The sequence below is a fragment of the Loxodonta africana genome, chromosome 9 (genome assembly GCF_030014295.1).
Source record: "Loxodonta africana isolate mLoxAfr1 chromosome 9, mLoxAfr1.hap2, whole genome shotgun sequence".
NCBI classification, from domain to species: Eukaryota; Metazoa; Chordata; class Mammalia; order Proboscidea; family Elephantidae; genus Loxodonta; species Loxodonta africana.
In genome coordinates, this window is record NC_087350.1 from 60,808,418 (window position 1) to 60,822,458 (window position 14,041).

The window sequence follows — 14,041 nt, forward strand, 5'->3', positions numbered from 1 at the left end:
CTCCCGTTGTTCTGTGCACATGAATGTTTTCCTTAATAGGAAAAGGATAAACTGAAAAACTGTATTTCTCAGAATGGGAAGATCACGGGGCTTAGCAGTCCATCAGATTCAGGTTCCTGCCTCAGCTCTGCTATTTATCAGTTGTTTGACCTTGGAAAGTTATAGAACAACTTGCAGCTCAGTTTTCTCATCTGTAAAGTGGAAGCAATAATATGGTCTATCTCTCAGGATCATCAACAAAACGAAATGAGAAGTCACTCATTTATCCATTCAACAGACCTCGATCGAGTACCTTATTGTGTACCAGACACTGCTGTAAACACTGAGGATACAGCAATGGAGAAGACATATAAGGTTCCTGTCATCCTGTGTATTTGAGGGTTGAGGACATGCGTCACATAAAAGCAATAAATAAAACCATTTCATGTAGAGATACATTCAGTAAAGGTACCAAAACAAGGCAAAATCATAGAGGTGACTGTTGTGGGGACAGAATATTTTATATAGAGGGATCCGGGGAAGGCTCTATAAAGAAGGAGCACCTGAAGTAAGACCTGGATAAAATGAAGATATCAGCCACATAAAGCTTTGGCACAGAGGAAGTCCCCAGGTAGAGTGAAGGGCAGGTGCAAAGGCCCTGGGGCAGGACTGTAGCTTGGTGTGATTGTAGAACAGAATGGCCAGCATATGAGAAAATGTACTGGAAACTGCGAAGCTCTATGAGAATGTGGTCTCTCTACTCTGGCTCTTTGTGCTATGAAAGGAGGATATTCCCTGGTCATGATTAGGCAATTAATTAGACCAGTGTTCCCCATAGTTTCCCATAGAATGTTCATGCGAGTTACCTGAAAAAAGGTGTCATGATCAAATGAGTATGGGTGGCATTGGGTTAATGAGATCAATCAGTTTTCTTTATTGCAGGACTTCTCAGAACCATGAATATTCCAATGCACATGTGAATTTCTAGAAGGGACTAAGGTGTACATCATTTTCCAAACTTTTTTTCAAGAAGCATTTCTTAGGAGTAATGTCTTGCAAAATACACTTTGGGGAGGGAGGCATCCCTGTGTTTTCAGTACTTGTGCCTGCACCTGGCTTGCTGGCTCAAAAACAGGGAGAAAATGGGAAAGAGAAGTAATACATGCCAGGGGTTGGCCACTGTGTTTTACTCACATTACCTTACTGCACCCTCACAGTGACACTTGGAGGTGTTATCATTTCCATTTTTGAGACAAGGAGAATAGGGCTGAGAGAGTTTAAATTGCTTGCCCAAAGTCACTCACCTTGGACAGAATACCAATGCAGATCAGTCTGTCTGTCCTCTAAGTCCCTGCTCTTTCCTTTGCTGGTCAAAAAGAGTTGTGTGAATGCACTGTCCAAAAATGATAAACGCTACCCCATCTGCCCTTCCCAAATCACTCTGACACAGCCCTGTCATTTCTGAAACACACAACAAAAAATCAAAACAAAATGAAAGCCATTAGCTTCAGAGAGAGAGAGGATTTAATACTATTTTATGGATACCCATAAAATAGTTATGGATAGACAACTAAAAATAACCAAAGAAGAAATAAATTAAGACATTTCTGTGATGGGAGGAAGGTAGTTGATGGAGGGATGAGGGAAGGGACATGAATAATTTTACCAAATTCTTACACCTGGGCAAAGGCAGAGACCCCCTCCTTGGATGCAGAGCTAGTTGTATATTTACGCATTTTCTTCTCTTCTATTTTTAAAAAATATATTTACTTATAGACTCAAGTTCCATTTGGAGGTAGTTCCCTTATGTGATCGCACCACCAACCCCCTAACTGCCACCCGCACTGTCAATTCAAATGGACTCCAGTCATGTATAAAGGAGAATAACGGGGCAGTACTTGAAGCAGGATAGAGAAAGCCAGAAGTTAAAAAGGCTGGTGAAGGCTCTTTCCCTGGTTCTGCCCCTTGACCCATGGCTTGAACTCCTGTGGTCTGCTACTTAGCTGCAATTATGCCATGTAGAAGGGGAGATAATAACAGGTAGGTTGTTTATAAATCATTTTGGGCTGCTCAGATGGGGACAACGAAAAAGACAGCATGCTCCAGGCTAGAAAATGAAGGGAAAAAATGTTTTTGGCATTAACACTGAAAGATCACTTGGAACGTGAGACTGAAAGTTACTGTGGTAGAAGCTCATTTTTCTGTTTGGAAAGGAGGCTTCTGGGGAAGTGATTTGAAAAAGCTCTTCTACCCCGGAATTTTAGGAGCCAATGGTGTAACGGGACAGGTTGGGCAAGATTCTGTAGAATAGAGATGCAAGCTCAACAGCCTGCAGACACCAGGCAGACCACTTGCAAGGCAAGGTGGTCTGAGTGGGATGCACCCAGTTGGAACTTACATGTCCAGCCAACGTAGCAGCAGCAAAACCCTCCAGCCAGAGATGGCCTAGTGGCGCTGAGGGGCCTAGTGTTTTCAGATCTCCTGATTTCTTTAAGAGGAGGGAGAGTTCTGTTTTTTAATATGAACTCTGTTGATATTTAAATGTTGGCAACTAATTAAAGAAAATTAATTAAAAAAAAAACCCATTGTCAAGGAATTGACTCTGACTCATAGTGACCCTATAGGACAAAGTAGAACTGCCCCATAGAGTTTCCAAGGAGCGGCCGGTAGATTTGAACTGCCAACCTTTTGGTTAGCACCAAGCTCTTAACCACTATGCCACCAGGGCTCCAAAGAAAATCATTAGTGAGGGACAAACAAACCAAAACTGTTTGTGGTCTAATCTGGCCTATCGGACACCAGTTTTGAAACCACAGACAAAAAGGAGAAAGCGCTGCTCTGAAAGTCCTGAGGATGGGACACAAATGTTTGTTTTGCCCCTGGCTTGCTGAATGGCTTTAAACAACCCACTTCTCTTGCCTGGACCTCAAACAAGGATGCAAAACTAGGGGATCTGTTAGTGCCCTCCCAGCTTTCATGTGGCACAGTTTTATAAGGACAAGACAACAGAAGTATACAACTTCAGAGCCCCTTGGATTGGAAGAAATAGAGTATGATAATCCCACATGTTGACAAGGACATGGAGCAACAAGAGCTCGGATAGATTGCTGCTGGGGTGTGAGTTGAACAGCATCAGGTAGAACAGGCAGGCAGTATCCAGTACAATTGAAGATGCACATATACTTGGACACTGCAGTTTCATTTGAAGGTATATCCCTCAGATCAGAGACTGTTGCCAATGACGCGCTGAGAGGCACTGATCCCTTTGCAGTCTGGGGAAGTTGGATGAGGTCGTGGGCAGCAATCTGAAGCCCGTGGTCTCTGGCCATGAGTAACCTCATTTTGGGCTCTAAATTTCCTCCGTTTACTCCAATGTACCACACACATACTGTCATTTTCCGTGTGTGTCATGACATGAATGAGTTTGGGAGGTAGCTCTAGAGAAACACCCAGACGCATACAAAATACACACAAGAACGATCCTGGCAATAAAATGGAAATCATTTAGATTTCTCTCAAAAAGGAAAAAGATAAATTCCTACATATTCATGCAATAGAATATTCCACATCTGAAGTCCTATCAGTGCACAGACTCTAGTAGTGCTAAGCTCCAGGCTGTGGGTACCACCAAACCACAGCCTGAGTCCACCCAGCTGAGGGAATTAATCTAGCCATGTGAGGAATTAGTTTTCCCCTAAAGCTGGGCTTCTCAAAGTTAGCTGTCAGACAACTGCCTCTCTCTGGATGGGACAGCATGTAGAAAGTGAGAAACGTTTAAGATAGAGGAAGAATGAGAGTGCAAAAAAATAAAAGAGGTGGAAGAAAGGAAACAAGCATGCAAGAAAGGAATAAAGAGAGGGAGGGAAGGTTGGAGGTAGGAGGGAAAGGAGAAAAGAAAGAAGGAAGGAAATTTTTCCAAGCACGTGGCTCACTGAATTTTATAATAAGCTGTTCAATTGCTATTTAGAACAGCAAGGGTGGATTGAGGTGATATGGCCCCCCACCTTAGCCCTTCTTCTCAACTCTAGGTTGAGCTGGGATTTGGCTAGACTTCTACAACTGGACCTCTCATTTGAAACCTGATCCTGTTTTCTTGGGCCTCTGAATTCCTACCAAGTACTGCACAGGGACCAGAGACCCTTGAATCTAGGTCAGAACACAGCACCTGAATTGATTTTGGTGTAGAGGTGCTTCTCCCATGGCATCCCACTAGGAATCACACTGCTCTCAATAAAAAAAAAAAAGGAAATCAGGAGGAGAAGAAGGGAGGGAGGAGTGGAGGAGGAGGAGATAGAGGAGAGGGAGTGGAGAGGGAGGGAGGGGAGAAAGCAAGAAAGAATGGAGGGGGAGGAGAAAGGGAGGGGTTGGAGGGAGCCGAAGAAGGGGTGTGGGTGAGAATGGGAGGAGGGGGAGGAGAGCAACAGCACCTTCCACTACCTTCCCAACAGCTAGAGGTAAACCAGAATGTTTCTACTACAACCATCTCCAATGTGCCCTAAAACGTGACGCTATTTACCTTGGTGTTTTGAAAATGAAGAAAAAAATAAACTATTGTTGCTTATTTTCCTGTCCTTTCCTCTTGGTTTGTTTGTTTTAACACATTTGCACGTTTGCAGAGTCCTGCTTGTTTGAGTAAACGCCTCTTCGGCAACCCAAGAGCAGCTGCTGACCTTTCCCCAGGGACATTCAGGGCAGCTTGTTCTAGCCTGGTCCAAGCTCAGGGTCGAGCCAGCTGAAGCCCAAAGCTGTGCATACGTCACTTTGCTAAGAGCTTCACTGACTAAAGGCTCGTGCACGAGCAGTCATGAAAATTCCTCTTCTTTCCTAGGCATGACTGGCTCTGGAGGGCAAGAGCATGGCTTTTATGGTCAGACCAAGCAGAGTGTTGCCTCTCATTACCTGGGTGACCTTGACTCCTTCACTCTGCTTCTCTGAGCCATGCCTCACAGGTCAGCTGTGATAATGAATAAGATAATGCTCCTATCAGAGGCTCAACAAATGTTGGTCCTTTTCCCCCTTCCCTCCCACCCTTCCTAGCTCTTGGGAACCACAGGCTGTTAGAACTAGAAGGAATCATGGATAACATTCAATTCAACATTATCCTTGATAGACGTGGAAACTGAGTCTCAGAGGGGGGGAGTGACTGACCCCCAGTCTCTCAAGGAGACAGAAAGTGCAATGCTTTGCCCAGTTCAGTGTTCCTCCCACAAAGAGTCAAAGACTTCAATAGATACTTTATCGATTGTCTTATTTAGAAGTAAAACACTTCTTACTGTTTACTTAGGGCACAGGAACTGTTAAAAATTAATTAATAATTCAAAGAAGACAGTGCTGGTCTTAGTCAACTTGTGGATAGCCGGAAGAGCTGGGGCAGGATCCTAAAGCACTGCAGAAAAGGTCTGACGGATTTGCATTTGCCATTGACATTGTTTCCCTGGGTTCTGAGAACTAATTTATTTTTATAGAGTCCAGAGAGCCAGGGATGAAAAATCCTCTTAGGATGAAATGTGACAGTGAGTGATATTTAAGGAGCCCTTTTTGCCTCTGAATGATTGCGACAGACTTTGCACAACAGAGACCAGAGACAGTGGGTACAAAACAATGTGGATTTTGCAACCACTTTTCGTGTACTCTGTGGTAGGATGGGCATGGGAAAGGCTGGTGCCCATCCCCATCCCCCAAAGCCTCTTTCCTCTCCTTGCCCCCAAGTGCAATGGGCAGTGCTGAATTGCCTTTCAAATGGCCTCACTCTGAGGAGAGGTCACAACCTTTTCTTTCTCCTTCTGAATCTCATTAAACAAAAATGAGAGCTACTGTGCAACCCTGGACCAGTCCTTCCCCTTTTTGGGCCCTGGAATCCTAGACGTAACACAGAAGTTTAGGCACTTTGGATGTACTAGATGATGTCTTAGGCTTCTTCCAGCTCTAACTTTAAGAACTTTGCACAGGATTTGTACAGAGAAGCACCACCATCACCATCAGAAAGCAGGTATAAATAGTCTTCAGTAATACAAAAGGTATCTTTGCATGGTACCTAAGAGTTTGCAAGAGCACTTTCCTCTCCAGTGGGACACTCAACCCTCATAATCACCCTGTGAAACAGACATTAAAAAAACCCTTGCTGGAGGTAGGGCCAAGCTGGCAGAGTAGTCAGATGTTTTCTGTGGTCGTTCTTACAATAAAGACCGGAAAAAACAAGTGAATTGATTATATACGATAATCTAGGAGCCCTGAATGTCAAAAACAAAGGTGAGTAGTCGGACTCAGTGGCAGAGGGAGGGAGAGGCAGCAAGGATTTGCCAGACCTGACCTGGCCAGCACCCTACAGGCTGGACTGGTCTGCGCACACATGAGCTGAGGCAAGCAGTAGGGATAAGGATACGTTTTCCACACTGGGAGAAACCAAGCGTCTGCTCAAGCACAGGATCAAAAAAACTCTTCCCCCATCTAGGAAATACCTCTCTCCCATTTACCTGCCTCCTCGCCACTCTCCTCCTGTCCCAGGCCAGCTTCAGTGATTGGCACCGCCTGGGCCAGAAGTGGGAACTGTCACGTGCCCAAGCCATTCTCTGGCTTTGGAGAGGGCTCAAACTAATAAACAGGAAAAAATAATCCGCAAGCTCCCATAAACCAAGAACTCAGGGCGGGCCCAACCCCCTTGCCTAGGCACAGACATAAGGGGTCCATGTATTTGAAAGCCTTTCACCCTTGTCTAGACCTGTGTGGGCACATTTCAACAGCATAAGCTCTCGTTAGCACAGCACAATAGGGTTTATACCTGAAGCCTGTTTTCAACTGCAACAGCTAAGGGGGAGCAGAAGATACCTGACATTTGACACTGCTCTGCCCATTAAGCAGGGTCCTCACTTACCCACATCAGAGGCCTGAGGATGGCTCCACCCACTCCACCTAGCCACCCATGAGAGGGGTTCTAGAATAAGTGGTGCCTCTCAGTCCTTACAGCCAACAGCACTGGATGCCCAAAGTCAGGCTGCAAAACTCACCTACATATGTGCTCTAGGGAACATGGACACAAAACCAGGTAAAGACACCACCAAAAAAGAAAACTACAGAGCAATATTCCTCATGAACATAGACGCAAAAATCCTCAACAAAATTCTAGCCAATAGAATTCAACAACATATCAAAAAAATAATTCACCATGACCAAGTGGGATTCATACCAGGTAGGCAGGAATGGTTCAACATTAGAAAAACAATCAATGTAATCCAACACATAAATAAAACAAAAGATAAGAACTACGTGAGCTTATCAATTGGTCCAGAAAAGGCATTTGACAAAGTCCAACACCCATTCATGATAAAAACTCTCAGCAAAACAGGAATAGAAGGGAAATTCTGCAGCATAATAAGGGGCATTTATAGAAAACCACAGCCAACATAACCCCAAATGGAAGGAGTCTGAAAGCATTCCCCTTGAGAATGGGAACAAGACAAGGATGCCCTTTATCAACACTCCTATTCAACATTGTGCTGGAGATCCTAGCCAGTGCAATAAGGCAATAAAAAGAAATAGAGTACATCCAAATCGGTGAGGCAGAAGTAAAATGTCCCTATTTGCAGATGATACGATCTCATACACAGAAAACCCTAAAGAATCCTCAAGAAAACTACTGAAACAAATAGAAGAGTTCAACAGAGCATCAGGATACAAGATAAACATAAAAAATTAGTTGGATTTCTCTATACCAACAAAGAGAACTTTGAAGAGGCAATCATCATTTCAATACCATTTACAGTAGCCCCCAAAAAGATAATACACTTAGGAATATATTAACCAGAGACGTAAAAGACCCATACAAAGAAAACTACAAGACACTACTGTAAGAAACCAAAAGAGACATACATAAGTGGAAAAACATACCTTGCTCACAGATAGGAAGACTCAACATTGTGAAAATGTCAATTCTACCTAAAGTGATCTACAGATACAATGCAATCCCAATCCAAATTCTGATGATCAACTTCATACGGAAAGAGAAGGGGCCCTTGATAAGTAAAGCATTACTGAAGAACAAAGTGGAAGGCCTCATACTACCTGATTTTAGAACCTAGTATACCACCACAGTAGCCAAAACAGCCTGGTACTGGTACAATAATGGATACATAGATCCATGGAACCGAATTGAGAATCCAGACATAAATTCATCCGCCTATGAGCAGCTGATACTTGACAAGGCCCAAAGTCTGTTAAATGGGGAAAAGACAGTCTCTTTAACAAATGGTGCTGGCATACCTGGATATCCATTGGCAAAAAAATGAAACAAGACCCATACCTCACATCATGTACAAAAACTAACTCCAAATGGATCAAAGACCTAAATATAAAATCTAAAACAACAAAGACCATGGAAGAAAAACTACGGACAATGCTAGGAGCCCTAATACATGTCATAAACAGAATACAAAACATTACTAACAATGCACAAACACCAGAAGAGAAACTAGATAACTGGGAGCTCCTAAAAATCAAACACTTATGCCTATCAAAGAGTAAAAAGACAACCTACAGACTGGGGAAAAAAATTTAGCTATGACATAACTGATCAGGGTCTAATCTCTAAAATCTACAAGACAACTGCAAAACCTCAGCATCAAGAAGACAAATAACCCAATTTAAAAAATCGGCAAAGGATATGAACAGGCACTTCACCAAAGAAGACATTCAGGTGGCTAACAGGTACATTAGGAAATGCTCAGGATCATGAGCCCTTGTTGTTGTTGTTAGGTGCTGTCGAGTCGGTTCTGACTCATAGCGACCCTATGAGCCCTTAGAAAAATGCAAATCAAAGCTACAATGAAGTACCATCTCACCCCAACAAGGTTCGCAATAAAGAAAAAATTAATAAATGTTGGAGAGGTTGTGGAGAGACTGGAACACTGCTGGTGGGAATGTAAAAGGGTACAAGTACTTTGGAAATCGTTTCGGTGCTTCCTTAAAAAGCATAAGATCCAGCAATCTCACTCCTTGGTCTATATCTTAGAGAAATAAGAGCCGTCATACGAATAGACATACGCACACTCATGTTTACTGCAGCACTGTTTACAATAGCAAAAAGATGGAAACAACCTAGGTGCCTATCAATAGATGAATGAATAAACAAATTATGGTACATTCACACAAGGGAATACTATGCAATAATAAAGGACAATTATGAATCCTTGAAACATCTCACGACATGGATGAATCTGGAAGTCATTATGCTGAATGAAATTAGTCAGTTGCAAAAGGACAAACATTGCCTGAAACCACCATTATAAGAACTCAAGAAAAGGTTTGAACACAGAAGAAAACATTCTTTGATGGTTATAAGGGTGGGGAGGGAGGGAGAGGAGAATTCACTAGCTAGATAGTAGACAAAAATTATCTTAGGTGGAGGGAAGCACAACACACAATACAAGGGAAGTCAGCAGAACTGGACTAAACCAAAAACTAAGAAGTTTCCTGAACACAACCAAACACTTTGAGGAACAGAGCAGCAGAAGCTGGGGTCTGGAGACCATGGTTTTGGGGGACATCTAGGTCAACTGGCATAACAAAGTTTATTAAGAAAACATTCTGCATCCTACTTTGATGAGTGGCATCTGGTGTCTTAAAAGCTTGCAAGTGGCCATCTAAGATGCATCAATTGGTCCCAACCCACCTGATGCAAAGGAGAATGAAAAACACCAAAGACACAAGAGAAATATTATCCTAGAGGCAAAAGGACCACGTAAACCAAAGGCTCCATCAGCCTGAGACCAGAAGAACTAGATGGTGCCTGGCTACCATTAATGACTGCCCTGATGGAGCAGGGGAAAAGTGTGGTGCAGACCTCAATTTCATGTAAAAAGACCACACTTAATGGTCTGACTGAGACTAGAGGAACTCTAGAAGACATGGCCCCAGGACTCTGTTAACACAGAACTAAAGCCATTCCCAAAGCCAACTCTTCAGACAAGGATTAGACTGAACTATAAAACATAAAATAATACTGGTGAAGAGTGTGCTGCTTAGTTCAAGTAGAGACTAAAGTGTCAGCTCCTGTCTGGAGGCATGATGAGAAGGCAGAAAGGGACAGGAGCTGGGCAAATGGACACGGGAAACTGGGGTAGAAAGGGGGAGTGTGCTGTCACATTATAGGGATTGCAACTAGGGACACATAACAATATGTGTATAAATTTTTGTATGAGAAATTAATTTCAGCTGTAAACTTTCACCTAAAACACACACAAAAAAAAATTGTTACCATCGAGTTGATTATAACTCATAGCAACCCTACAGGACAAAGTAGAACTGCCCCATAGGGTTTGCAAGGAGTGGCTGGTAGATCTGAAGTGCCAGCCTTTGGCTTAGCAGATATCTTAACCAGTATGCTATCCCTTTATTCCAAAATAGAAAACTGGAACTGAGAAAAGTGAAGTAACTTGTCCAAGGACATGTAGTCAAATAGTGGCAATGTGGAGATTCAAAATCAGGGAAGAACAGTGCCAAAGCTCCTATTCTTTCTGGGAAGCACCATTACCTTTTACCTCCAAACTAGGTAAATTAACCAGTGTCAGGTCAAAAGCATCGGTAGAGTATGATGTGGAGTTAAATTTGGAAAGACAGGTTCCTAGACCACTGGGGGGATCTCAGGAGCTAGGTTTCGAAAAGACAGAGAGATTTCACCCATCTCTGAAATACATGGTAAACTGGGAAGAAGCCGTGTTCCTTCCTTCCCCCCATAATTATGAAGGTTATGCCTTCTGCCTGTGCCACTTAGGAAGCAGAATATTCTAGTATTTCAGGCCCTAAAAAGAGTAAATCCTCCTATCATTTCTTTGATAAAATGAGGACATTGAGGCCCAGAGAGGAAAACTGATGTTCCCTGATCACCATGCAAGCCATTGTCAGCTCTGAGACTCAATTTCGGTTCTGAGAGGGTCTCTTTCCACCACATATCCCTGCTTCCCTCTCTGACTCCTGAAATCCAGAGGCTTGTGGACTTCCAAGCCCAAAAGCAGAGCGGCCAGAGGCAGGAGGATGGAGAAGGGAGAAATGCACAGACTTTCTATAGCGACACAAATGGCTACCCAGCTTCAGATTCGTATGTCTCCCCTTGGCTACAAAATGGCCCAGCGCAAGGAGGCCCTGGGTCCCAGATGGGGAAGCCTTACCTCTGCTCAGCAGGGCTGTAGGTCTCCCCTCTCTGGCAGCTGCTCAGGGTGACAGGGTCAAAGTTGTCGAAGGAGCGGAGGGCCACCCCAGAGATGGCGACCAGAGACGAGCTGAAGCTCACACGCACCGCCTGGCTGTGGTAGAAGGGCTGGCTGAGGTCATGGACCACAGGGATAATCAGGGGATTGTTCCTGCAGCTCAAGACATGGAGGCCTGTCAGAGGAGACAGAGGGGCCGAGGGGCCAGGCTCATTACTCAAGGCCAGTCACGCCCTCCCCAACAGGCCCTTCCCGAAGCCCCCAGACCCTTTCATGTCACTGCACAAAAGCACCATTGGGGCAGCCAGTGGGGATTTTGAGTTTGATTGAAAGTTTCTTTGTCTAGCTTTTTTTCTTGGTTCCAAATCTCTCCAATCCCCCTGCCTCCCTGCCCCCTAAGCTTTCCCTTCACCTAGCGCCCACAGCCCCTCTCCCTCCCACAAATGGCCACCCCTCAGCCAAGCACCACTGCCCCTCACCTCCCGCACTGGGGCTTGAAGGTCTGAGTTGCTAGTTTCCAGGCTGCCTGCCTGGTCAGTCATGAACAAGACAGAAATAATTCATAGCAACAAGCCCTTTGCAGGGTAGAAAATCTGCTTGCATCTGTGAGCTACGACGTAAGGGACCCTATGCTCAGTCTGCAGAGAAGAGGCTGAGCATCATGGGCAGGAAGCGGCTTTCTCAGGGGGATATAGGCTGACAGTACAAAGTTGAAGCAGAATCCAAGCTGGCCTCGCTCAAAGGCCCCAAATTCTTCCCACTACAGGCAACAGGTTCCTAGATGTCCAGAAAGGGAGAGAGGCAGGGGAAAAAGGCATATGGAGTAGAGGAAGAGGGGAAGACAGGAAGTGGTGGGATGGAGTTAGCACAAAGGACACCCACTTTCTTGGTAGGCAAACCTCGGTTCGAAACCTGATTCAGTCACTTACTAATTATATGACTCCCAGAAAGTCCCAAAAACTCAGTTTTTGCACCTAAAAAAGGAATCATCCTAACTAGTTTCTGGCAAGTTGGCATTTGTGAAAGCGTGAAGCTCAGAGGCCAGCAGGCCCTTCCTGTGCTCTGGTTTCTTAGATTTGTGAAGTTCCCAATGGGGGGGACTGGGATGCTGAGGACAGGAGACACAGGCACTGTGAGGAGGGATGACAGAGAAACATGGAAGCCTCAGATGTCAAGTGGCAGGATCCCAGGGGCTCCCGTGAAACCAGACTTTCCCCCACTCCGCTGCAAAACCTCTCCTTGGAGCTGTTTGCAATGCCAGCACAACTATGAAAACATTTGCTTCTCACTTAGGGAAACTTCCCAGGAATCCAGATTAAGTCCAGAGGGATTTTCTTTCTCTTCCTTATTAATACGTTCCCCCTTGCCTTTAAAACTAACTAACTAAATAAACATAAAAACAAAACAGAACAAAAAAACTCCTACTTGCTCCCTTGGCTTCTGCCTAACTCTGAAATGACCTCTTGCCTGCTTGCTTCCTGTGGCCTTTGAAATGAGCTCTCTGTGGAAAGGTGTGGGCACAGCTTTGAAGCCTGGGCAGGCCACCACGCAGAGAGAGCTGGGGCCTCAAGGGCGGTGTTGGCCTGCAATTCCAAACACACAGAATGGCTGCCCAGAGCATTTCAGGGCATATTGGAAATGGAAGGGGAAATGGGGATTTCTTCGTGCCAGGTCTTGTGGTCACAGCATTATCAAATAATATCTCATTTAAATCTCACACTGCCTGTGCAATGGGAATACCTGCCCCCATCGTGCATATAAGGAAGGTGAGGCTCCATATGCGGTGTCAAGGAAAGTGCTCATGTTTTCATGGCGAGTGAGTGGTGGATGCAGGATTCAAATCTTGGCAGTCAGCCTCAGAGTCTGGACACTTTTGTCTGTACCACAGTGCATGTGGACATGCAGATGGGTGGTGCAGCTGCCAACTCTGGCCCTTGTCCTTCCACTTGGCCTGTTCTCAGGGAAGCTTCTCAATAAGCAGGACCTGACCTCTTATCTGCCTTCCTACTCCTGGCACTGGCCTTCTCTTATTGCTACTTGCACTGTGAACTTCTCTGGAGGTTGTGCTGGAGGCTCGATTGCTGCTTTGGGGGCATTCACAGGTGCCTCTGTGTATAGGGTGAAGAGCAAGGGGTTATGATTCCAAAAACCTGGTCACTCTTTCCTGACTTGCTATGTGCCCTGAGGTCTCTCAATTCCTCTCTTTGGATCTCAGTGTGTTGATCCATATGATGGCGAAATTGCCCCTGCCTGGTCTCCTTCCCAGGGTGTTTTGAGGACATACGGAATGCCTGAGGTTAAAGGTCTCTGGCAGAAGTAAGCTTTGACATGGAACTTTGGTCCCCATATCTGCCAGATCCAGGCTTCTCTAGATACATAACCACACCCCAATTTGAGGACAACCAGTATGCCAAATAGAGAGGATGAAGAAAGAGAAAACGGGAGAAATGAACTCATTCGAAGCTGATCCTCACAACCACCCATGAGACAGACATAGAAGCAGGTGCCCAAAGAAAGCCAAGCCCAAAAGAACACGCCTACCTAGGTCGTGGCTTTGACCTTTGGTATCAAGCAGCTGGATACTGATAGTCTCCTGCTTTTGGTCCCCATAATACGTCCCATCGGTTACCAGGTGGACAATGACAGCCGCAGCAACCATTGGCTGAGAAAAATATGCCTGAAACGCAGAAGACACAGGAGGCTCACTTGTGTGCTCAGTCACGTGGTGGGTTCCTCAGGGGACCCAGATGGGAAGAAGGAGGCAATGAGGCCTAACGGTTAAGAGCACAGACTCAGAGATCAGAAATCTTGTTCTAATCTTGGCTCTGCCCCTTCCTAACTGTGTGACACTGAGTGAGTGGATG

The 14,041-nt window shown here is 44.9% G+C and overlaps 1 protein-coding gene across 1 annotated transcript in view; it reads right to left on the reverse strand.

The window, feature by feature from the left end:
- The window catches only part of PAPPA (pappalysin 1), a 279,318-nt gene that overhangs the window by 62,735 nt on the left and 202,542 nt on the right, over window positions 1–14,041 (reverse strand). The window contains exons 12-13 of the mRNA XM_064291557.1: window positions 13,719–13,854; window positions 11,139–11,352 (exon numbers count right to left, since the gene is read on the reverse strand). Of these exons, the coding sequence (XP_064147627.1) occupies window positions 11,139–11,352; window positions 13,719–13,854 (350 nt within the window). The remainder of the gene's footprint in view (window positions 1–11,138; window positions 11,353–13,718; window positions 13,855–14,041) is intronic.